This window comes from Neovison vison, chromosome 5, assembly GCF_020171115.1.
Source record: "Neovison vison isolate M4711 chromosome 5, ASM_NN_V1, whole genome shotgun sequence".
NCBI lineage: Eukaryota > Metazoa > Chordata > Mammalia > Carnivora > Mustelidae > Neogale > Neogale vison.
Genome location: NC_058095.1, coordinates 29,349,560 through 29,375,234, shown reverse-complemented (window position 1 = coordinate 29,375,234; position 25,675 = coordinate 29,349,560). Strand labels below are relative to the sequence as shown.

General features: G+C 52.7%; 1 protein-coding gene across 1 annotated transcript in view; it reads right to left on the bottom strand.

The window, feature by feature from the left end:
- Positions 1-498: 498 nt before the first annotated feature.
- The window catches only part of NOS2 (nitric oxide synthase 2), a 38,769-nt gene continuing 13,592 nt past the window's right edge, over positions 499-25,675 (bottom strand). The window contains exons 5-26 of the mRNA XM_044250476.1: positions 24,777-24,939; positions 23,957-24,048; positions 22,892-23,033; positions 22,654-22,793; positions 21,146-21,320; positions 20,952-21,053; positions 17,611-17,805; positions 16,273-16,355; positions 15,542-15,686; positions 14,569-14,673; positions 13,350-13,399; positions 12,798-12,972; positions 10,884-11,016; positions 9,839-9,917; positions 8,866-9,047; positions 6,574-6,737; positions 5,437-5,644; positions 3,758-3,845; positions 3,223-3,344; positions 2,800-2,948; positions 1,645-1,839; positions 499-1,084 (exon numbers count right to left, since the gene is read on the bottom strand). Coding sequence (XP_044106411.1) covers positions 965-1,084; positions 1,645-1,839; positions 2,800-2,948; positions 3,223-3,344; positions 3,758-3,845; positions 5,437-5,644; positions 6,574-6,737; positions 8,866-9,047; positions 9,839-9,917; positions 10,884-11,016; positions 12,798-12,972; positions 13,350-13,399; positions 14,569-14,673; positions 15,542-15,686; positions 16,273-16,355; positions 17,611-17,805; positions 20,952-21,053; positions 21,146-21,320; positions 22,654-22,793; positions 22,892-23,033; positions 23,957-24,048; positions 24,777-24,939 — 3,007 coding nt within the window. The 3' untranslated portion in view covers positions 499-964. The remainder of the gene's footprint in view (positions 1,085-1,644; positions 1,840-2,799; positions 2,949-3,222; positions 3,345-3,757; positions 3,846-5,436; positions 5,645-6,573; positions 6,738-8,865; positions 9,048-9,838; positions 9,918-10,883; positions 11,017-12,797; positions 12,973-13,349; positions 13,400-14,568; positions 14,674-15,541; positions 15,687-16,272; positions 16,356-17,610; positions 17,806-20,951; positions 21,054-21,145; positions 21,321-22,653; positions 22,794-22,891; positions 23,034-23,956; positions 24,049-24,776; positions 24,940-25,675) is intronic.

Genomic DNA, 25,675 nt, shown 5'->3' with positions numbered 1-25,675 from the left:
TGAGGTGAGCCACATGTGAGGAGCGCCCCATGTGTGGTGAGCCCCGTGTGAGGTGCACCCCATGTGATATGAGGCCCGTGTGGTGAGCCTGTATGAGGGGCGCCCCGTGTGTGGTGAGCCCTGTATGAGGTCTTCCCTGTGAGTTTAGACCTTGTAGGTGCACCCCTTGTGTCCAGAGTCCACGTGTGGTGAGGCCCGTGTGTGGTGAGCCTCATGTGAGGTAAACTCGTTTGAGGCAAACCTATGTGAGGCACAGCCCAGGCCCCATAGGCAAGCCTGGTTTCCTTAACCTCCGGTACAGTTCTGCAGGTCTGCACAAAACTCCTCAGGCTGCCCCACTCATGGTGGCTATTTTAGAGAAGCCGTGTGGCCAAACTGGTATGTCCCTCTGTGAGGGATTTGGGTCCAGGTTGTGCCACCCACCAGTCCCCAACTCTCTGTAGAATGGAGCTGCTTTCCCTACAGAACACTCCCACACACATACAATGTGGTTAAAATAAAATGCATTTCATATAAATTTCTCCATCAAGGAGTCATACGGGGAAATCCCAAGTGGCCCTTGAGAGAAGACTTGGGGTTCGTTTTCTTTAAATACAGAGTTATAAATAACTGTACACAGGGCGGCTAAATACAGTGTAGCATGACAGCGCCCCCTGCTGGTCACTCCAAGTGGTGCAGTCAGAGGAAGGTTCCATCCTTCTCGCCCACCAGCTGAGGGGCCTGGCACTGCGGATTTAGTCTTCAAGAGACCTGGGAAAGCCCAACTCTGCATTATCAAGGGTGGACTCAAGGGAGATAAGAGGTTCTACTCAGTCCAGGCTGCTACTCAGTAGCAGGTCAAGTATCAGGCTTGGTGGAGAAAGAGCTGTGAGGCTCGGCGATATAATTTCCTTCCATCTCCCCAGGCCCTGTGACCGCAGATAATCGAGAGTTGGCTCCACCAGTAAGTTCTGTGGCAGCAACTTCAACTTCTCCCATGGGCTGCTGGAACTCTGGGATCGCTGGGTTGCCTTGCTGCCCCATCTTTTTTCACCTCGTAAGTAAACAGAGCACCAAAGATATCTTCATGATAGCGCTTCTGGCTCTTTAAGGGAAAGCAGAACCAGGTGTCAGCTCTGCTGGTCCAGCCACCTCTCATTCATCAGGTCCAGGCAGGACGAGCCCCTGGGCCTCCCCCAGCTTCCCTGTCCCATGTACACTCATGAGCCATCTGCCTTCACAACTGTCACACTGAGAGTGTACCTGAATGCCACTAGACTAACTCCCATCAGCACCCAGCCTGCCGTGAACCGCCTGAACAGCTCCCCAAGCCTGCATCGTATGTGTCCCCCAAAACACTCTAAGACAGGGGGCTTTGAGAGAAATACATTTGGCAAATGCCACATACTTTCTCCTTGTCTTGAGGAGTCACGTTGGATGGTAGTGTGTTAGAGGCTCTGAGGAGTCTTGTTATCAAGCAACGTGTTGCCTTTGTGTAACCGAGCAATCAGACCAGAAGGGACAGGCAGGCCTTCTAAAAGCCCACTGAGCTCAGACCTCCAGCCACTGCCAGGGTTCCTTTGGGTTTCAGGACTCTCCTGGTCCTTGTGCCCCCCTGCCTGTGCCCTTGAGATGTATCCCTAGCCCACCCACCAGCTGCCCTACCTTCAGCTGGAAGAAATAGTCCTCCACCTGCTCCTCACTCAGGCTCAGCTCAGCAGCCACCAAGCCCTTCAGCGTACGGGCCACATCCCGGGCCATACGCACGTCCCCACAGACATAAAGGTGGCCATGCTCCTCATGGAGCACACGGAGCACCTCGCTGGCCAGCTGCTGCCGCAAGAGGTCTTGAACATAGACCTGAAACCAGAGGAGATGGGGAGATGGTGGGTCCAGGTCCCTGCTGCCAGGGGTGAAGCCTGAAGTCAGGCCTGCTGGCCAGGAGGGGGCAGTGAGGGGCACGAACGGCTGGAGGGTGAGAACCCTCCCAGCCAGGACCTTGCCCCAGGATCAGGCTCAGGATAAGGAGGGGCACTGGCACCCCGCCCAGCTCAGGCCTAGGGCTGGTGCTCCAGAGAGGAACGTTGGCCGTGCCCTGCCCTCAAGGAGCTGACCATTCAGTGAGACTCCTGCATCGGACATCGAATTCACCATGCTTCAAAGAGGCATCAGTCAAGCCGCTTCCCCTGCCCGGGGCTCTGAAGCCCCGCCTGTAGACACCCCAGAACTGGAGCCCCTCTGTGTAGACTGTCCACGGAACCTCTAGTGTAATTCAGAGCAGGACACAGAGCACTGGAGTCCACGGTTACACAGAAGTCTAGGAGCCTCCGCTCTTGTTCCCCACGAGATGCCCCACAACCCCAGCACTGACACAAAACACTGGGCCTGGGAGGAGCCCAGATGGAACGAATTCACAAGGCCTGAGGCTAGGGTCTGTCCCAGCTCCCCAGGGCAGCAGGGACCATCAGCGGGGGGTGGGGGGGTGGGTGGGGTGGGTGGGGGTGGGTGGGGTGGTGTTTAAGCATAAAGCTAGCCTGGCCCATGTCATGCTGTCATCCCGGGCAGGTGTGTATCCCAGGGGAGGGCTTTTAGCCAGTTGGGCACGGGGACTAACCCACCATGTGATCCTGGTTAGTCCTCAGTGTGTCAGGCCCGTCTCTCCTCCCAGCAGAGTGAGTGCATTGCTCTGACGGGTGTGTAACTGCTTCCAGTTCAGAGCTCAGACGAAGGCTCAGAGAGCAAGCGGCTTGTGGGGAACCAGGCCGCCCGGAGTCTGCGCTGAAGTGCCCCACCCACGGCCTGGGCAGCCACCGCATTTACCTTGGGCTGGCCAGGCAGACGAGAATAGGCTGTGTGCACCTCGTGCAGCACCCCATTCTGGGCCATCTCCAACATCTCCTCTCGATACAGGTGGTCCTCATCTGGGCGGCGGCACCCGAACACCAGGGTCATGCGGCCGGCTTGGAACCCTGTTAAGACCCAGCGGGATGCAGTTACCAGGGTGGCCAGCAGGAGGCGGGCCATGGCTCAAGCCCATTCAGCAGGACAGTCAACTTGAATTACCATTTCATGCCCACAAATCTCCTGTCCCCACTTTACAGATGAGGAAACTAAGGCTCAGGGCATTCAGATCACTTGTCCACACAGGCTGAGGCAAATGAGAGAGTGGGCCAGGGAGGTCCCAGGGAGACACCAGAACACCTGGTGACCCCTCCCTCCCTGTCGGGAACCCCCTAGCTGTACCTTTGTGCTTGGTGTCATGTAGCCGCTGCTGCCAGAAACCACGGAAGGGGGCGATGCCTGTGCCAGGTCCGATGAGGATGCAAGGATGGGAGGGGTCCTCAGGGAGCTGGAAGTTGCCAGCACTAAAGGGAACAGATGGAGCAGCTCAGTCCTCAGACATCCAGGGATGGATGCACAGGCTGGACAGGGGCTGGGGAGCTAAGGGTGCAGCAGAGCTGGTGGGGGGTGGTAGTGTGGTAGGAGTGGAGAAGACAACGAGCTCAAATTTGATTTTCCAAGTCCTGGAGGCCACTTCATTTCCCCTGTCCAGGCACACCCTCACCTCGTCCTGGCCTTCTGAAAAAAGGCTGAAACTCACTGTACTCTGGGCCCCCCTCCACTGTTGGAGACGTGGCCATGCTCTATTGCCACCGGATAGAATGGAGAGGCCCAGTGTGACTCCAATGCCTTCATCAAGGGCCCAGATCCCTCCCTTTCAAACCAGAGCTCCCGGGGCCAGTGGTGCCACAACGGACAGAGTGGAAGGGGTGCTTGCCTTCTCACGAAGCAGGGTACTGGGTCTTGGGGCTTCAGGTTGCTGAGCCACGTGCTACAGACACCATGGTGCAAGGGACCTTGGCCATCTGCAAGGACAACACAGACTTGACCAACATCGCCCTCCACTCCCCCCACACCCCCAGGGGTGAATTGTCCCAGAGGCTCCCCCCCCAGACCAATGAGCCTCCTGGGAGTGTCAGCTCAGGCACCCTATGGGCTTTAGGGAGGGGGCAATTCTCCCGGTCCTGCATTCCACCCTCTGTACAGCCCAAGCTGGGGAAAGCTGAAAGGCACGTCCAGAGCATGCTAGCCTCCCCTTCTGCCCCTCTAGGAACAGTCTCAGAGAAGGAACACGTACAAGATCACTCAGGTAGCAGTAAAATCAGATGACAGCTCGATTTCCCCGACCCCTACTCCCATGCTCCTTCCAAGACTCCCCCCGGGGATCTTCCCAGCCCACCACTCTGCTCCGACAGCAGCAACCCAAAGTGGCCTGTAGGGTGGCCACGGTCACTGTGCCATCATCTTCACGAGATAAAGCCCTTGCTGGCAGGAACTCCGAGTGACGGACAGCCTCCTAAGCATGCTGGTCTGCTCTGACACCTCTGCCTCCCTAATGGCCCCTCCCGGGCCTGTGGGAACCCCCATTTTCTCTAGGTTACCTCCCTTTCCCAAGGGCCCAGCATTTAAATCTATCCCAACCAACCTGAGAAGAAGTCCCTTTGTCTCTCTGAATGGGATCTGGCTCTCACAAGATGTGCCCACCGCCCCTCGGTCTGAGCACTGAGACTTGACCTGGCAGATATTCTCCAGCAGAGCAGACAGAGTCTCTGCCCAGTGTTTAGAAACTGCAAGAGTGTGCTGTTCACCCAGCTTTGCCAACCCACGCAATGCTCAGTTACAGAGGGCAGGGCAGGGCAAGGGCACGGTTCAACCGCTGCAGGAGCCAAGTCCAAGGAGACAAGGTTTTGGATCTCCCAGTTTATGTTAGCCCATCCCCTATCCTCTGCCCTCACAGCACCCTATGCTTCTTGGCACCCATATCATGACAACCATCTATTTTGATGAGTCTCTCTTCACTGCCCCCTCTAGATGGGAAGCTCCATGAGGGCAGAAGCTACATGTACTGTGTTTCCACACCCACCACTGTGGCAATAGAGAGATATGAAACAAACCATTATCGAGTGAGGGAGCGAGTGAGCAATCAAAACATCATCACCCCTGTGCCCAGGACAGACGATCAAAAATACTAAGAATCGCTGGGCTCCCACTAAGTACTGGGTGCTTCTTCCACGGGGTCTCATTACATTGTCCCAGCAGTAGTGAGATCGCAGAGAGAAGCAGGGTGGACCCAGCAGTCAGACTGTGTGGGTTTGAATCCCGGTTCTCTGCTTGCTCACAGTGCAACTCTGGGGCTTAGCCTCTTTGTGCTTCAGTCTCCTCACCTGTAAAATGCAAACTGTACCCATCTCATGTGCTTACCGCTAATAAATATATAGAGAGGGTTCGCTTGGTGCCTGGTTTCTAGCAATCTCTGCCGCATACCTGCTATGGCTATTAACACTCTGGGAAGTGGGTATTTAACTGATGAGCAGACCACACAGCTCAGAGCTGCTGAACAGCCGCCCAGTCAGGAGCAGAGCTGGACTCTGGTCCAAAGCCTCTGCCCAGCCTTACCTCGGGTGCGGTACGTGAGCACAGCCACGGTGAGGTGGACCTCCGTGGGTGTGCAGTCCCTGGAGGAGCTGATGGAGTAGTACCGGGGTTTCAGAATCGGGAGCTGGGAGAGCAGGAAGCCAGCAGACACCCGCAGGGATGGGAACTCCTGCAGCACCTCCAGGAATGTGGGGCTGTTGGTGAACTTCCACTTGTTGTATTCTGAGGGCTGAAAGCCAAGGGCAAGGTGAGCAACTCAGGGCCCCTGCTCACACGGAGGCAGGAGGCTGTCACAATCCAACATTCTTTTATTCACTCCTTCGTTCCCTGTTCCCTCGGTGGACACTTCCAAGCACCGGGCGCTGTCCAGGGTGCTGGAGAGAAAATAGTGCCTTTCCTGGAAGCACTCAGGTCAGTGAAAGCATTTCTCTGATTCAGGTACTGAGAACTCCACTGTCAGCCACTGGTGAGCAGGAGTCAAATCTTTATTATAATCTAATTTTGGACAGGGCTTTGGAATCATAAAGACCTGGGTTCCCTCTTGACTGGGTGCCCCTGCTTGTTGTGGGATCGTGTCCCAACCACTTAACCTTTGTGACATGAGGATAGCATCACCTCTCTCATGGGAACATTGTGAGAATGAAATAAGAACATGTGTGCTGAGTTAGTACACTGCAGCCACAGGATAATGGCTGGAATCAAGATAATTATTGAGAAAAACGATGGCAATAGTGCCATCTTGTGCCTTTTACAAAGGCATGGGCCTAGAAAGTTGCAAGTGGGTTAATGCAACCTCTCATGCCCACTTCTCCATTCATCCTCACCAACCATCCTCCAACACTTCCCGAGTTCCAGGCTGATGCCACGTTTGGGGAACATACAAAGACAAGACACAGTGGCTCTCCTTTTCTAGCTAATTTCTAACAAAGTATCCTTTGGTAGCTTCCTGAAGATGCTCAGAAAAGTTCAGTTCACTCAACACAACTATGTCCTGGAGATAGGATGGGAGAAGATGCTGACTTCCCACCAGCTTTTGACAAGTCTCACTTTGGGAAGCTGGGTCGGAATCCCCCTTGGCAGTTAAAGGCCAGCTCTGGGTTCTGGCTCCCCGTGATTCTGGGACCCTGCCCTTCCCTCACCCACTGGCCCAACCTTTACCTGGCACAGGATCTCCAGCCTCTGCCTCTCAGCTTCTTCTGTGGCCAGCTGTGCCAGCTTTCGGAGCAGCAGCTGGGTTGGGGGGGTGGTGATGTCCAGGAAGTAGGTGAGGGCCTGGCTGAGTGAGCACGGGGGCAGCCGCTTGTCTCTGACCCAGTAGCTTCCTGGACAGGGAAAAGGAGGAGTCAGAATGGCAAAAGGGCCCCAGTTAGGTTTCCTGAAGGGTGATGAGACCTCTGGAGACACGCTCCATCCTACAGCTGCAGGGGAGACACTGAATTTCTGGTTCCAAGAACTGCAAAAGTGTTCATGTGCCCAATTCACATGCAGGAAAGTGGAGCCCAGAGTCACGGCTGCCAGGGAAGGCTGACCAACAGCCCTGCAAAGGGCACCCAAGATGACATGATCCTGAAAAGTCAAGTCTGCACCAGAGTTCAGTGTCTCTCTGGTTCAGACCTGAACTCCAGCAAAACATCCATAGGTGAACTATAGACTCACAATGACTAAATTTTCCAAAGATGTACACCCCAGAGGCCAGTTATGTTCATTTAGAGAAAAGTCCTGGACTACCGTCCCCTGGGGCTATACCAAGAAGTACTGAGTAAGCAGCAAGTCAGCCAAGTCCCAAGGAGTCCCAAGAGGCTTTAGGCTGGGACCCTGGAGCCAGCAGAGAGGTTTGAACTCTGGCTCCTCACCATTAGCTAAGTGATTAAACCCTCTGAGCCTTGGGTTCTAGCTCTAAAATGGATGGGATAACAAAACTTGTCTCACTGGGTTTGTATGAGCACTGAATGGAATGGTGTATGTATAATAGTACAGTGTCTGGCACACACCTGCTCAACAAATATTGGGTAAAAATATCAGTATTATGTTATTTCATTCAGACCCAAGGCCTGAATGTGCCACATCAGTTTTCCTACAATCCCAAGGACATCTCTGTCCCCTTGCTCATATTTCTCCTGGATAGTGGGAGACGACACCACCCTTTGCTTCTCTGTCCCCCACTTTCCTATTGTGGCCACTCTCTTTAGGGGTACACATTCTTTAAAGGCAAGACTATCATTAGCCAGAGAGCTCTTCCTATGGGCTGGGAGGCTCGTGATGGTTGATTTCTTTAGCTTATCTCTCCTAGTACCTGTCACCCCCATGCTGTGCTCCCCACATAGATGAGGCCTCACCGTAGCATGGGAAGCAGGTGCTCCAGGTCCTCCCTAGGACAGTGTCTTCTCCCGGGTGAAAATGGAGAGAGGAGTCTCACTCTCCTGGTCACCCACAGTCTACCCCTGCCCACAAGCCAAGTGATGTGGGGACAAATGAGACCTCGGTGGGTGAGCAGTAGGGGTTTAGAATGCCATGAGCATGCAAGTGGTTTACACACTTTGGGATCCAAGGAGACTCTCGGGGCATGTTAAACCCCCTCTCTGAGTTTCTGGACAAATGTTTCCAAGCCTGTAGGAAATGGACATTCCTCCATTCCTGTGTTTATCTGGTGCCAGGAACTGTGGTCAAGACTGCTCTTTTGGTCTTTACTACAATCTCATGAGGAAGGATCTCTTATCCCCATTTATTATCTGCATAAAGAGATAGAAATAGATATTTCTTATCTCCATTTATCTCCTTGTCTCCATAGAGACAAAGAAAGAAAACCTTGAGAGGTTGACGCGCAGGCCCAAGGTCATGTAGCTAGTAAGTGATGGCTCAGGGATTCGAACTTCCAAGGCTCAGCCTTTTTGCAATGTTCCCACATTTCTCCATCATGTCATCAGACAAACTTCACACACATGTTTATTGTGGGGACTGAAGAGTCAAGGCATAGAAAATGCTGGTAATTACTCAAATAATGCCCGTTGCTACTGCGATGGTGATGATGATGATGAAGAAGAAGAAGAAGAATATTCTCGCCTATCTGCCTCTTGTATAAGGTAGTGAGATTTCTGAGTGTGGATACTGAGTCTCATTCATTTTAATAGCCCAGGACCTACCTAGTATATAGATGTGACCAACTGGTTAAAATTCTGATGCAAAAACAAGTGAATCCATCCATTAACAAACAAGTGTCTGGGTGAGCAAAAGAATGGAGAGAGACTCCCCAGCCTCTGGGATTGGGCAGAGAGCTCCAAAGAAACATCCCTTCTGTTCCAAAGCTGCATTAGTGTGGGCTTGGAGGGCCCACCCACTCAGCAGGAAGGGCAGGGTTAGGTGCCCACAGCCCAGGTGCAGGACCAACCCATCAGCAGAGTTGAGGGGCTGCTGGGGGTGGGGGATGCTAGGGCCACTGTGTAAAGGTCTTACCGCTCTCGCTGAGGGTCTCCAGGTGCACAGGCTGGTGGGGCGCAGGGCTGTCTACCACTCGCTCCAAGATGCCTTGCACCAGGGCCGGCTGGTTGCCCGGGCAAATCCCGAGGTGCTCTCCAGGCAGGTAGCTCAGCCCAAGGCTGTCCTCACAGGAGAGCTCCACCAGGAGGGTGGTACGGCTGGAGAAGGGAAAAAGAAGCCTCTGGTAATGCCACCAGGATTTCCTCCAGTGCTCCCTGACGGGTGGGCCAGCTTCCCCAGGAAATAGGGCCCTCTTTCATTTTCCTGCTCAGCTCGGTGAGCATGGGCGGGGTTGGGTTGCCGGCATCCCCTGGAGCTGGGTGCTCAAGAGGGCCTGGGGTTCACTAGACCTGGGGCTTCTCTGTGGGGAGAGGGTGGGCAGCCCATTCCTGACTGGGCTTGACTACACCCTCTGCCTAAAGAAAGCACCCCCCCCCCCGCAGGATATCTGTGGGCATTAGGACAAACCCTTCCTTGTCCCCAGAACAAATCTGGCTCTTATTAGAACAAAGCCCAGTTTTCCTAACAAATGGTGGAAGATAGCGCAGATGAACAAAAGCTTCAGTGAATCCATAACACCCGTTTTTCCTGAAAGGGAAACGTCCTTCCCTGCCAAAAATTCCTGAAAGTTCTTAAGACAGAGTCAAATGGTTTGAGTTCCTCCTGCCCTCCACCTCTGGTGAAAGGGTTTAGTGACAAAGGACCTGTGGTAAAACAGGTACCTAGTTCTCAAGCTGGAAAACTGGCCCATGGTTAATGGAGACCAGAGCTAAAGGCACCAGAGGTCACAGGGGTTACTGGCCAAGCTTGTCCTACTGGTCCTACCCATGGCATTGTGGCTAATGCCAGGGCACACTTCTCTCCTTTCAAAGATGGACTCACTCTGGTCTTTCTTCCATTATATTAAACCTGTGGAATGCCACCTAAGCAGCACCGTAGTCTCCCCTACCTGGACTGGGGACTCTGTAGATTCCGCTGTGATTTGAGTCGTAGGGTGAACACGTTCTTGGCGTGCATACTGCTGAGGGCTGTGGGGGACAGAAAGGATGATGTGGCAGAGTGGCTCTTAAGCATTGGCTGGGGGGTAGGGAGGCTTCCAGGTCTAAATCAGCTATGCCTGGACACTACCCCTGGGGTATCCCACTGTGACGGGGGTGGGGTTTTCTTTTTCTCTTTCCCTGCCATGTTTCTAAATCACAAATAAAGATGCTTGGTCAGACATGGGTGTTTGTGCTGTTGCTAGGTGTTGGGGAGGGGATGCATGAGGTGCCCAAATAGGTGCATTTCTAGGCCATCCCCATGGCCTGGCACCTGCAGGAGAGCATAGTTGATCTTGGGGCTATCCTCAACATGCAGAAACCGACAGGACTACTGCATTCAGGGTATAAGAAAAGAGGAATCAAGGGGGCCCAGCATCCAGAAGCTACCATCGAGAGTTCACAGCATCAGCCTGCTCAAATCCCAGCCAGGCCACATGCTAGCAACCTGCTTCACCTCCCTGAACTTTAGCTTCTTTATGCCGCCCCCACCCCTGCTTTTTTTTAATGTAATCTCAGCACCCAACATGGGGCTCGAACTCACGACCCAGAGATCAAGAGTTGGATGCCCTTATCAACTGAGCCAGCAAGGCACCCTGGTCCTTGGGCCCTTCTTGCAAGATGAATGTCAGGACTCACTTAGCCTGGGCAGGTGAGGAGCCCGGCACAGTGCCTGGCACACAGGAGGCCCTTGCTCAATGCTGGCTCCCCTTTCCTCTCCACCACCTGCCTGGGGCTTCCTCCTGAAACAGCCTCCTTCAGAAACGAAGCAAGCTCTCCAGCCTCACCCCCCAGCAGTCTCTCAGGTCCAACAAGAGACCAAGGCCTCTCAGCCCGAGGCCAGCTGCCTCTTTTCAGAGGGTCCCGTGATCTCCTTGATCACTGACTCTGGGGGCAGAGCCCCCCCACCCCAGCAGGCAGGGCAATGAGCCCCATGCTGGGCAATGCAGCAGGTACCTTTGTTGAGGTCCAGAGGCCGCGAGTCCTGCACGAGCCGGTAATGCTGTGGGTCCCAGGTCATACTGCAGGTGTAGCGCTTAGGGATCTGAATCCCGTGTTTGCCTCGCACATCGAACGCCTCGCAGGCTGCCTGCAAGAAGGTGGAGCGGACCGGTGTTAACCATGGTCACCGTCATCCTTAATGACATCATCGCCAACAATGGGGCCACCACTTTGTAGATGCTTACAGATCGGTTAAGTGCTTCTGATCATTACTCAGCACGTGGATTGGATCGGGCCACTGGGAGGACTCAGAGAGGTGACCGGGCTTGGCACACAGTTGCTACTGCTCTCTGAGTGGATGCTAACACTGCACTAGTTAATATCTCACTTTACCCACATGCCCATCCCATGAGAGTGGGTGACTCCCGTGCTCCTGGTATGGAGTCACGTGGAGGCAGTGAGGGCCTGGGAACAAGGTCTGCCCCGACTCAAGCTGGTGCTCTAAATACCACGGCTGGCTAAAATGCTCTGCTTACATGAGGAGCTGTGTTTTTAAGATTTATTTACTTATTTGAGAGAGAGAAAGTACAGGGAGGGGGAGAAGGAGGGATGGAGAGAATCCCAAGAAGATTCTCTACTGAGCACATAGGGCACCTGGGTGGCTCAGTGGGTTAAAGCCTCATCCTTCGGATCGGGTCATGATCCCAGGTCCTGAGATCAAGCCCCACATTGGGCTCTCTGCTCAGCAGGGAGCCTGCTTCCTCCTCTCTCTCTCTCTCTCTCTCCCTGCCTCTCTGCCTACTTGTGATCTCTGTCAAATAAATAAATAAAATATTAAAAAAAAAAGATTCCCTACTGAGCACAGAGAACAACATGGGGCTTGATCTCATGACCCTGAGATCATGACCTTAGCTGACACCAAGAGTCAGAAACCTAACCAACAGAGTCACCCAGGCGCCCCAGTGAAAAGTTCTTTAAATCAGGGGTGTCAGGCCACAGGCAGCAAAGCCTTGCTAAGATTCTGACACAGGTCCGAAAGACTCCACTGCATGGTCTCTGTCCCCAGGCTTTCTGTGGCTGGGTGACTAAAATAAGGCTAATTCATCAAAAGGTGGTTGTCGTGGCCAGCGCAACAAATCGATCAGGAACGTGAGGGTAAGAGGATGAAGAAAAGAACTCGAGAAGCAGAGAGATGGGGGCAGGAGAAGCACTGAGGAGGATGTCCAACACTGCTAAGTTTATTCAAAGCATTAAGGCCATATATGTAGTGATATTACAATAGGAGAAGCAATACATCTGTGTCTAGTTGAACAACCATGAGTTCCCATAATAAGTTTCACAATTAACTATAAGCAGACCTCGTGATGCCAAACGGCTGATGCCAGTACAAATGTTCTGTATTGATACAGCAAACCTGAAAGTAATTTATGGGCTGTACTAGGGCAGCAAGGACCAACCATGAACTTATGTCCCCAACTGAATTGTTGTCATTTGTTTAGCAAGCGTGTGGGAAGTCACGTAGGCGAGCACACAACACATAGCACAGGCCCTTTCTCAGTGCTACTCAACTTTTCCCGTCCTAAACCTTTTGTTAGGTTATTCAGACTTTAAAGGAGGCACAAGTCAGGGCCTGGTTTGGTCCTTGTCTTAAGCCTTATTGTGGCCTCCCACAGGTGGTCTGGATAATTAGAGGGGGAAAGCTCCCAGAGGACAGGAAGTGTCTCAGCCTTCTCCCACCCAGAGACACATGCTTCAAGTGGAGTTCTTGGGGGGCTGAGGGAAGGCAGCAGGGACCTGAGCCCTCGGGCCACACCTGTAGGACCAGGCGGGGGTCATGCCACCCAGGCAACCTGACACAGATATCCTGGGCAGGAGGAGGCTGTGGCCTCCCAATCCCTGCTGTCGGTGCAACTCTGGCTAAGAACTGACCTTGAAGGTTTGCACAGCCCAGCTGCGGAAGGCTTCCTCCTGTCCACTGAGCTCATCCCCTTCCCCTGTCAGGACGAGCTGGGAGGCCCCCAGATGGGACAACTTCTGGTCGATGTCATGAGCAAAGGCACAGAACTGTGGGTACATGCTGGAGCCAAGGCCGAACACAGCATACCTGCCCGAGGAAGACACACACACAGAAACTGGAGTGACCCTACCCATGCAAGCATCACATAGCACAACCTGCCCGTAAGCCAGCCTCAGGCACTCCTACTCCAGCTGGGCACAGAACCAGCCAGTGGATGCCATCTTTGGGTCCTCTCCAGCTCCCAAGCCTTGTCACCAACTCCTTGTCACCAATGCATGCTCAGCCTGCAGACCTGTGGGAAGGACTTGGTTTTCCTGGTTTGACCCTTGACACACTCTCTCTGCCTGGACATCTTGGATGAGACCCCCTTATACACAACCAGTACCCTCCCTGGAACCTGGGTCCCAGAACACTTAGGTCCACAAGGCAGGGCTTAGACAAGTGGGAGTGGGGAAAAGTCTTACCTGAGTTTGTTGGTAAGCTCTTTCAGCACGAAGAGAGATTTTTTCAGTTTCTAGAAAGAGAGAGAACCACTGAGTTCTCAGGACAAGATTAATAAAAGCACTGCTTTTTACTTTTCTTCTGGTGGTCCACTACAAAACTGACCATATCTGGCAGAAGAAGGTTCAAGATTCATAAATGGAAGTCAGTTTAGGTGTGGGGCTAGCTGGCCAGAGCTTGAGGACAAGGTCAGCTTTAGTAACTCATGTGGGCCTGACCCCCGGTGTAACCCTGAATAGCCCAGCCCTATCCACGTCTGGTTGAGAGAGGGCCTGGCATCTCCAGACGGTCTCCTCATGGGTCATGAGCCTCTTTTCCTGTTTGGAACCTGGAAAGAATGACAACTGGTCCCATACTCTCTAAGATAACCCTCATTTCCAAGGATCTCAAGATAATTTTAGGTGCAAGGTAAAATATTGTCAAATCACCTGGTAAGAGTATTCTCTTTTCTGTAATTTTATTTTTAGTTATTCCTGTTTCTATTATTATTATCATCTTTATGGAAACTAGGGAGAGTCTCAGCTGGAGCTACTGGAACCCAAAGACTTCTAATACTTGACCATTGCTCATTTAAAAAAAAAAACAAAGCAAGGGGCGCCTGGGTGGCTCAGTGGGTTAAAGCCTCTGCCTTTGGCTCAGGTCATGATCTCAGCGTCCTGGGATCGAGCCCCGCATTGAGCCCCGCATCGGGCTCTCTGCTCAGCAGGGAGCCTGCTTCCTCCTCTCTCTCTGCCTGCCTCTCTGCCTACTTGTGATCTCTGTCTGTCAAAGAAATGAATAAAATCTTTAAAAACAAAACAAACAAACAAAACAAAGCAAGCCACGGTCAGGCAACGGTATCTAGCGAAAATTCAAGAACTTAGGCTCTCATTGGGTTAATTTTTTGTCGGCTTTCCATCTTTGGGAATTATACAAAGTTTCCTTTACAAATGAATTTTTTAGTTAAAAAAGGTCAGTCAATTTACTTGAAAATATAGAGTATGTCCTAGGAAAGGGGTCGCCTACATATGGTGATAATTACAAAGAAGGCAGCCAAATGCTGAAGCTACTGCAGCCCAGAGTGATCGGAGCACTCACTTCCAAATGTCTTCCATAGGACATGCTGAATCGCCCAGATCCTTTCCTTGGCCCCCGAGGGCCCTGGAACACCCCCCCCCCAACACTGGGACCCAGGCCACACACCTCTCCGTTGCTGGGGGAGTCTCCGTTCCCAAACGTGCTGGTCACCACCACCAGCAGCTTCTCCTCCTCCAGATGGCTCAGTCTGTACTTGTCCATGCACAGAACCTGCAGAGCCCCGAGGGTGGACATCAATCCCAGACACTCTGTGTTTCCCTTCCCCCACTCAGGCCAGACACCTCCCTCCCAATCATCTTTTTCCACCAGGCCCCACCCACACCGAGCCCAGACTGGGCACAGAGGCAGGTGCTTCCTGAATCTCTGCTGAACAGACCCACATGAACACTTTGCTCCCCATCCTGCCCCAAGCAAGCCCCACTGCAATCCTTCCACAAGCCAGGGAGGGATCACCTCCCAAACACTGCAGGCCCCAAATCAAAACACTCCTGCTGCCATTTTGAATTCTTAGTGTGCAGATGTATTTTCTACAAAAATGAGGTGAGGTTACAAAAACAACCATTCTTTCACCCCTTAGGAACCTGAACGCTTTGCCTGAAGCAAATCTCAGGTGACAGGTGACACCTGTCACCGCCTCCCTGTTTGACCCACACCCACGTGAAATGGGACGTCTCCCAACACAGGAGGAAATTCAACACTGATGGCATGAATGGGTCCCCCTCTGGGGTTTCATTTTCTTATCCAATCCTTTGTCCCCTTCACTTTTAGCATGGCACCCTATAGTGAAGGTGTTGAGTAAATAGGAATAAAATTTATCTACAGGAACTCACAGATATTGAGACTGGGATTAGGAAAGAATTTCTCAAACTGTGTTCCCTGGCACACCATGGAGAACTTACATTCTGTGTAACTTTGGGAATCCCTGGACACACACCTATCCTTCTGTCACAGATTTACAACATACGGTCAGCATATCCAAGGCCCTGGGACATTCAGGAGCAGGGCAACCATTTGAACTTTCGCCAATTTGTCTGTACACAGGCAGAGAAAAAGACCTGTGTCCTGCTGAACTGGTTACCTTGGGGTTGAAGGCACAGCTGAACAAGGCCCCCAGGTCCTGGGCCAGTGTTTCCGACTTTCCTGTCTCTGTCGCAAAGAGGATGGTGACTCTGACTCGGGATGCCATGGTCTTGCGCATTAGCATGGAGGCGAAGAGCACAGCCCTGTGAGGACAGACACTGTGCTGACTCAGCCTTCCAGAGGAACACGGGGGGCCCAGGAGAACAGGGGAGGGGTGGTGTTTAAAGTGTGGCAGGATGAGGGAAAGGAATGCACGTTTCTTTTTTCTTTTTTTTTTTTAAGATTTTATTTATTTATTAGACAGAGAGAGAGAGATCACAGTAGGCAGAGAGGCAGGAAGAGAGAGAGGGGGAAGCAGGCTCCCTGCTGAGCAGAGACCCTGATGCGGGGCTCGATCCCAGGACCCTGGGATCATGACCTGAGCTGAAGGCAGAAGCTTAACCCACTGAGCCACCCAGGCACCCCGGAATGCATGTTTCTTACCAGCTACTGACCCTGACCCATGGCCCTTCTCTTCCCTTCACCCGCTCAACCCACTACTCAGCCCCTGGGGAACATGGAGGACAGGGAGGGTTAGGCCAATGGTGGCAAGTGATTCCCCCTTGGCGTCTGGACCGCTCCATAAAGATCATCATGTCTCTCTGTTCCCTGCCTGTTGAGGCCAAGAAGGGCAGCCGCCTGGGAGGACCGGCTATGGCTCAGATCTCAGCACTGGCTGCTTGCACTTACTTAACCAAGACTTTGAATGGAATCTTTCTTCTCTGGGGTCTCTTCTTCTCATCTTGCCAGGCGTGGGTTTTCCAGGCCTCCACCTTCAGAAAAGAAAGCACATGTGAGGGTGGGTGGGCCCTGACTCGGCTCTGGCGTGGGGGCGTGAGGGAGACAGAGGACACATTGTGCCCTTTGTGAGGTGGGGGTCTCTGAAGCCCACACTGGGGAGGACTGGTGTTCTGTCTCCCTCAGAGCTGCAGCTCCTGCCCACACTGTGGGGTCCTCTGGCTTATTCTGCATTAGTTTCTCCCCAGAAGGAAGATGCCCCACTTCGCTTTCATCTTTAGTGTCTAATCACTAGGCAGGTCCTACAATGTAGAGTTCAAACCAGATACCTCTTCTGAGAGTACAGGAAGGTGTTAGGACAGCAGGTACAAACTACCCCAGCCATCAGTCACCCTGATTTGCTAGTTGGCATCTGAATGTAAGGAAGCTCTTCCCCAAATCTAACCAAAGTGCTTTTGGACTTTTTATTATTTTTTAATATATATATGTATATATGTGTATATATATATATATATGCACACACACATATATATATTTTAAAGATTTTATTTATTTATTTGACAGACAGATATCACAAGTAGACAGAGAGGCAGGCAGAGAGAGAGGAAGGGAAGCAGGCTCCCTGCTGAGCAGAGAGTCCGATGCGGGGCTCGATCCCAGGACCCTGGAATCATGACCCGAGCCGAAGGCAGAGGCTTTAACCCACTGAGCCACCCAGGCGCCCTGCTTTTGGACTTTTTAAAATATGAACTGCTTTCAACAGGTAGCGGTGATAGAATGCGTTCTGGGCTGGGCATCCACCAGTTCATTTGGGGAGCTAATGCCCATCACTTTTAGAGATGAGAACAGCAGGGCTCACGTGGGTGCAACGACCCACCCAAGATCCTACAGCCAGGAGGCAGCAGAGTTGCCTGCAGGCGCGTCTGACCCAGGAGCCAAGCTCTTCGGCGTCACGGGCTACAACTGTCTATGGGGGGTGGGGATAGAAGGGTAATGGTGGTCAGCCTCAGAAGCGTAAGCCCCGGTGGAGCAATGGGCCCCTGAAGGTAGAATAAAAGTTATTTCCTGAAGTCCCACTCTCTGTGGAAATGGACAAACGCTGCTCAGCCTCCTGTGAGTGCAGCCTGAAAAGCACAGGTCTCTGGGTCCCCAACCCTCCCCCATGGGTCCCCCACAGGTGAGTGCGCACTTGTACGCGTGCGCGCGCACACACACACACACACACTCTCTCTCTCTCTCTCTCCACCCTTGAGCTCCCAAGATACAGAGGAGAGGAAAGCCCTCCCTTACCTGGTAGTAGTAGAAAGGGGACAGGACATAGTTTAACATCTCCTGGTGGAACACAGGAGTGATGCTCCCAGAAATTGGGGGGACCAGCCAAATCCAGTCAGCCGGGCAGCCCCCTCGGGAGCGGTACTCGCTCTGCATGTACTTCATGAAGGACTCTGCAGCTGAGTGGTGGTCCATGATGGTCACATTCTGCTTCTGAATGAGAAGGAGGCAAAGAGGGGGCATTGAGGAGAGGGATGAGGGAGTCACAAGTGTGGTCAGTCGGCTGTGAGGCTCCCAAGATGGACTGTGGAAAGGCCAGGTAATCGGCAAAATGGGACAGCCATTGCCCGTGGCCACTTCGTTGCAGTTAAAAATAAATACTCAAGTCGAAGACACTTTTGGAGCATTAAGGACCCCCAGAAATCACCATAGTCATGGTGGGCCTACAGGTCATGTGGTGGCCCCCCACCTCGGCCCTCTAGAGGCAATATCCCGTTCTCAGGCCACACCTACAACTCCCAACAAATGGCTCCCTCTGGATGCTGATAAATCCAACCACGGAGGCTTCTTGCCACTGGTTAGTAGAGAGTTCTAGGAGTTCCTTCAGCCAAGAAGGAACTAGACATCTCCGGAGAGGACTGAGTGTTGTGGGGAACCATAGCCTTTGGAAGACAAGTCACCGCAATGTCCCACATCCTAAAATTAGAAGCCAAGGGGTCTGAGCCTTCCTGGAATGATCCAACAGAGGCAGCCACACCCCTGTCTGGGGCAACTCACCGAGTCAAGACATTTGTTTAATGTCCTAATTCAAACCGTGGCCTCTTACTGGCCATGTGACCTTGAGCTATTAGCTGCTGAAACTCACTAAGCCTTTGAAGCACAGAACATGCTCAGTAATGAGCCATCCTTACTTGCATCTGCTGGGCAGCACATCAGGCACAGGCATTACAGAGGTGAACACAAGGCCCCTTTTCTGCATTAGATTATACTCTAAGGCGAGGACACAGAGGAAGTTGGCCACCCAAGTGGTCTGCTATGAGATATAATAGAGGAAAGTGCAGGGGCTGCTGGGGGATGTGGGGGGCTGAGTGCAGACACAGACCTGGAGGAGGAAGGGATTCCAGAAGCTGCTTCTAAGAGGAAGGAAGTATATATATTTTTTATTTTATTTATTTATTTGACAGAGAGAAAGCACAAGCAGGTGGGGGCTGGGTCGGGGGCATGCAGAGGGAGAGAGAGAAATGGGCTCCTCCCTGAGCTGAGAGCCCAACATGGGGGCTGAAATATGACCTGAACTAAAGGCAGACGCTTAGATGAATGATCCACCCAGGGGTCCCCTAAGCAGAGGCAAGTCCTAAGGGATGGGCACAAGTTAGGCAGGGAAGGGGCCTTCCTAGAGGAGGACACTGCCCGAGAAGTCAAGGGCAGAAGTGCCAGAGCAGCCCGCTGAGGGAGGGCTCAGGGGTCTTCTGCCATCTGACACTTGTACGAGCAGGTCCCGGGTGCCAGGCCAGCTGTAAGCTCAGAAGCTGATGATGGTGGAAATAAATAAGAACCATGAAACTAAGGTCTACTGAGGGTTTGCTAGGGGCCAGACAGCACAGTTGAGTGTTTGGCATACATTTTCATTTAATTCCTACAATAACCTAGCGAGGGAGGTCCTACGATTTATTCCCGTTTTAGAGATGAGGAAGTTTATCCTAAAGGAGGGGGACGAGGAAGTCCTGGAGACACTCTAGCCATGAGGGGATGCAGTCCTCAGCAATCAGGAGACTGTTGGAGATCAGCAGATTTTCTGGGACATATCTGCATCCTGCAGTGACAGGGCTGGGGCACAGAGCCCACGGAAGTCAGGATGTGTGGTCCACGGGCAGTGGGGTCCTTCTGAGCCAGGCCAGCCCCAGGGGGCTCTTCCTGTTCCGCCTCAGACCAAACCCCCCACCCCAACAATCAAGGACAGGCTTGAGCTGCCTATGGGGTGAGCAGCCTTGGGAAACTGTGCGATTGTAAATATTTACTGGATGTTTGTTTCATGTCAACTCCCCATTCCACTCCACAAGGAAAGGGTTTTTGTCTACTTTGTTCACCACTCACATCCTTGGCCAAGCCTCATGCTCAGTACATGCAAAACACTCAGTGTATTTTGCTGAACGTATAAAGGACGGTCTTCCTAGCTGTCTCGCCTCCAGGGCCTCTGATGGCTTTGGGGAGATGGTTTCAGCCTCTAAAGTAGTATCTTCACACATCCGCTCCCTCCTTCCCAAAAGGAAGCGGGGGGGCGTTCATATGAGTAAGAGAAGCACACAGAGGAGAAGGCTCAGTCCCACACAAGCACTAAACCGTGTGTGGACCCATAGGGTGGGCACATTCGCTCAGCCGAGGGACGGAATGAGCAGCCCCTGCTCGTGGGGACATGGGCTCTCATTCATTAATTCAGTATGGCCAGACATTCTCCTACCCCCTGGAGTAATGAACAAGAGAGACAAGGTCCAGCCCTAACGGAAAGGCAAGAAGTAGATGTACTATGTGATGTAGGAGCTAGTAAGAATTACAAAGAGAAATAAAGACAGAGTTAAAGGAAGAAGAGAGAGGGCTAGGATGGAGTCAGGGTAATGGTGCCGGCTTCCAAGGTGTGGTCAGGAAGATAACTCTAAGGAGGAGACAATAGAGACCTGGATGAAGGGAAGGAGGGGGTCATGGGATGATTTGTGAGAAGGGTGTTCTAGGCAGAGGGGGGAAAGCAAGTGCAAAGGCCCTGAGGTGGGTCCATCTAGGTGAGTCGAGAAAACAGCAAGAATTCCCGAAGTGACCGGAAGAGTGGTAGAGGACAGAAATCTGACTGAAGTGGCTGGAGGACAAGGAGGTGTATGAGATCTTGCAGTGGGTTAGTTGCAAAGGGAAACAGGAAAACAAGGTGGTCGCTGTGGTTCTTATTTGGGTAGCTGGTTGTTTATTTCTTGGAAATAGGAAACATTACAGCCTATTAGTCACTGCTAAAAGTGATCCAGCAGAGAGGAAGACACTGATGACACAGAAGAAGTAGGGAGGCATTTTTAGGAATAAAGTCCTTGAGAAATGGAGAGGGAAGAGGATTCTGTGCTGAAGCTCGGGAACAGACAAGTCTTGAAAGGTAAGGAGTAGCCTGTTGCTAGAAGCATTCAAGTTTACACTAGAAGACCCAGTGTGGGTAGGAGGGCTTATCTGCATCCCCAGCGTCTAGCACAAACAAGATGCTCCGTACTGGTGTGATACATGAAAAAATGGACAATGTTGTCACGGTAGAACCAAGCATGATATGAGTGACTATACCAGAGAACCTTCTGACCAGAAAGTCTCTGGATCCACAGAACACAACGTACCTGGAAACTGTGGAGCACAGCGACATTGATCTCAATGACAGCCCGGTCTTTCCAGAGTGAGGCCAGCTTGTGTGTTTCCAGGCCCATCCTTCTGCCCACTTCCTGCAGAGGCAGTGATGGGGTGAGTTGGTCCTTGAGAGCCCCCCCAAACAGACCCACATCTGAAGCCGGCCCCATCAGATGGGCTCTATTACCTCTAGAATGTTGTAGCGCTGAACGTCACAGAAGTCCCGGACCCCGATCTCCGTGCCCATGTACCAGCCATTGAAGGGACACCCTGGGAACTCAAGGCCACCCACTTCAAGGAGCATGTTGGCCACTGCGGGCAGGGCGTACCACTTCAACTGCAGCTCACGGAACCACTCATACCTGGCAGGGAGGCAGAGCCAGTGCTCAACGGGACCTGTACTATTATTGCCCACCCTCATCCCCCATCCCCACTGACAAAAAGACAAAAAAGTCTTCAGAAAAAGAATCAACCAAGAAGACTTCTTTCCAAGTGTATTCTCTAAATTCATCCAGCCTGGAGAGGTGAACTGGGCACAGTAGGTATCATTCATTAATTACACATTCATTTACCTGCTTGTTGATGCAAACGCATGTTAAGCAACAAGCATGTGACAGGCGCCGTACCAAATGCAGAGAACCCAACACAACATAGTAGTTAAGGACTCTAGTGTCAGAAAGCCCAGGTTCAAGTTCTGCCTTACCACTTACCAGCTGTGTGACCTTGGCATGTGAGTTAGCCTCACTGAGCCTTAGTAACCCCACCAGTAAAATAGAGATACTAGCATCAAACTCATAGGTTTACTAATAAAGTTGATGGTGTCACTCGTTTGTAAATTCATATAATTTATATGCTTATAATTGAGCACCTACTATGTGCCAGGTACTCTTCAGGTGTTAGCAATATATAGCTGAACAAGAAAGACAAGATCCCTATACTGAAGGAGCTTATGGACTGGAGTTTAGACTCTAAACAAGTAAACAGATGAATTGAAAAATAAGGTGATGTAGTAGTAGATAAGAGTATTTGCTCTAGACTGAGTGATCAGGATAGGTTTCTCAGAGGGGGTAACATTCAAGAAATACCTCATTGTAGAGAAGAAATGATTCCTTTAAATTTCTGAGGAAATGTCAGGCAGAGGGAACAGCAAGTGCAAAGGCCCTGTGGTGGGAGTGAGTTCAGTGTATGCAAGGGACAAAAAGAAGAGTCCAGCTCAATACCTGCTACACAGTGAGTCTCTATATATGGAAGTATTTTTGTGAAGATGATTGCTGCCCAGAGCAGGGGCTGAACCAGGTGAGCTCCAGAAGTCACTATGGCCTTATACTTTCACCACAATCAGAAGGGGGCAGCTGAGAGAGTTGGCAGGAAGACAAGAGGGCTAGGATGCTCAGTGTGAGAATGATTGAGCCATTTGAGGGTTTCTCCCCCAAGGTCACTGTTTTCCAAGTTCCTAGGGCCCCATCTGTCAAAGCCCCTGCCTCCCCCTCATCATCAACATATCCTTCCAAGTCTAAGGCCTACGTCCCAGGTCTGGGGTTGCTGCGCAAGTGCTGACAAGGCAAGACTCGAGAGCCAGCCCTTGGGCCACTGCCTGCTGCTGGCTAGGCTTTGGGGGCAAAGAGGGGCCTGAGGCCGGAGATCTCCCCAAGGAAGGGATGGAACAGGCATACCGCAGCAGTCCCACCTGCTTACCTGGGATGTTCCATTGGCACCTCGAGCACAAGGTCGGGCGGGATTTCAAAGAACTCAGGGTCACGGCCATCTGCCTGCAGCACCAGAGGCACCACGTCGAAGCGGCCGTACTTGGGCTCCCAGCCAAGGTCAATGCACAGCTGGGGGCAAGACAGGCCCAAATGAGTCCACTGGCCCAAATGAGGCCCCTTGACCCCTCTGGCTCCCCTCTGTCAGCCACCAAGGCCAGACCCCATACCTGGGTGAACTCCACGCTGGCGGGGTCCCCCAGGATGGTGCCGTCAGGCATCTGGTAGCCTGCATACCGGATGAGCTGAGCGTTCCAGACCCGGAAGTCATGCTTCCCATCGCTCCGCTGCGGGAACACGGTGATGGCCGACCTTCCCCAAGACAAGGACAGTGCCATTGACTCCTTGGCTTTGGTGGGGGCTCCCAGCCAGCCTCCCCAGGTCCCCCTCTCCCTCCTGTCTTCCGGCTCCCCATCCCTCTGCACCTACGCTAAACTCTTGCAGCAACACAACATGCCTCTCACTGGTCTGACAGCCCTCTTCCTGACATGCCTTCCCTCTCCTTCTTCTGCTTCCAGCACCTCCCCTTCCTTTAAGACCAATAACGGGGCCACCCCCTCCAGGATATTCGCCATCCTCAGGTGGGGTCAGCCGTCCCAGCCTTTGCCCTCGCTGCACCTTTCTCTGGCGCAGTCCGGTGAGTGGGACGCTTGTCTAGCGCCGGGAACAGGTGCACAGTGGGCTGGTCAGGGTCCTCGGCCTTAGTCACCTCTGCATTTTCCCCACCCCACTGCCATGCCTAGTCACGGGTTAGGTCCCCATTATAAGGGCGCTGTTTGTTGAACAGAAAAATGAATGAATGGCCGAACAGGCTGTTCAGTCCATCAGCCTGGACCTCTTTGGCTGAGGGTAGAAGGTAAGTTTAGGAGAGGGGGACGTGTACCGATGAAGAGTGACTCCCAGTCTTGCGAAAAATGACACATTGGAGCCTTGAGCTGCAAAACCAACCTCTCATCCCTTCTAAAAAGCGGGGAGTCTGACCTTGAGCAGTGCCGATGTTGCTTCTCAAAGATCCCCCGCCCCCTCCAAATGGTTCCAGGTCAGAAGGAAGTCAAAGGCATGGGCTAGGAAGAGGGGTTAAGCTCACGAGTCTTGCCCAAGAAGTCTGCATCTTGCTCCTTTCTCTTTCTCCCTGGCTTCTCCTGGAGAAGCCTTCCCTAAACCTGTCCGCATCCTTTGGCTTAGACTCTGGGGCAGGGTGGGCCCCAGCTGCAGTCCCGGGAAAGGGAACTCACCTGATGTTGCCATTGTTGGTGGCATAACGCAGGTGTCTGCAGATGTGCTTGAACATTTCCTTGGCAGTGGAACAGCTCCGGGCGTCGAAGACCTGCACACGGCCCACCCAGCCCACACCATTAAGGACCGTGAGGACAGAGGTCCGGGGTTGATCAGAAGCGAAGTTATGAGGGAACAGGGAGAGTGGCCCCCAGACCCCACCACCACCCAAGCACCAAGCAAAGACGAATATTCTCTTCTTTCTCTGCATCAACACCTTCCATCTCAGGGCTGCCCCATCCTGCCTTTCTCCTGCTCTCCTGGGGGAGCCCAGGCAACCCCTCTTGGAAGACCCTATCAAAACCCAAATCCCAAGAAAACCAGACTTTTGGGCATGTGAATGGGGACTCCCACAGCCTGAGCCTACTCCCTTTAGAACATCAGCACACTGGGCTCCCAGCATTTTCTTTCAACCCGTGTTGGTTTCACTGGCATTTCTCATCCATTTCCCTGTCCAAGCAATTTCCATATTATCCAGCAATGAAGGAGGCCAGGATAAAGACAGCGTCTCCTGGGAGCCGAGGACTCAAACAGCCCTCTCTCGCAGCACCAGGGTCTCAACAGCTCATTCGGTTTTACGTTTGGGTTTAACGGGAGACCAAAGACCCGCTAGAAATCCTGTCCTGCAATCAGATCCTAGACTTCCAAGGGGAGCCCTACGAGTCCCCATTTCATGTTCACCAACGTGAAGAGAGAACAGGGGAGCCCCGCCTGGCTGCTCAGGGCCCTGTGCACAACGCCTCCCAGTTTCCGCCCCTGCCCAGACCTGGGGAAGCCCACCTGCAGGTTGGACCACTGGATCCTCCCGATGCAGCGGGGAGCGTTGCGCCAGGCCTGCTTGGCAGCGAAGATGAGCTCATCCCCCGTCAGCTGATAGGTTCCTGTTGTTTCTATCTCCTTTGTTACCGCTTCCACCCTGGCCAGATGTTCCTCTATTTTTGCCCTGGGGGACAGGAAGACAGCAGGAAGATCAACAATGAGATGGCCTTAGATGGGGGTGGGGGGGTTCATTCAATCCACAGAAGCAGGAACTGAGCTTGGGGACCAGGAGGGCAAGATGTCCCTCAGGGAGACCATCCCCCTCTGGGGCCAGCTTCACAGGTGTGGGACCCCGGAACCTGGCCTCAGAAGGGCCCCAGGCTTGGCTTAAATCTCTGCTGTCCCTGTCTTGAGATTCGTCCTCATTTTGGAACAGGGAACATCATTTTCATTTCTCCACTGGCTCCTGCTGATTACCCGATGCTCTTGATCCCACTGACACCCTTGTTGTCGGGCGCTTTTCCTCCAATCCCATTCATCTCAGCTTGGCAAGCATCAGCAAGGAGTACAATCCTCAGACACTTGCAAGACTGGAGAAGGACCCATCAAGTCAAGTCACAGCCACATCCTGCCTCCTGGCCACCTCCCGTGGTCCAGAGATGAGCTGTCTCTCCCATGTCGGCTCCTATGTACAGAGAACTCATTCTGAGCCAGGTACTGGGCGATGCAGCTCACAGTCGGGGTCTCACTGAGTCTGTGAGGGAGGTGGTTTTTTGGTCCACTTTATAGTCTAGGGTAGGAAGGCCCTGCAGGGCCCGGGAACGTAAGTGTGATAAAGAGCGGGTAGGACTCAGGTTCCCATTGCCCTGATGCCAAGCCCTGGCTCTTAACCTTCCACCTTCTGCCCCTGGGGGGATTGC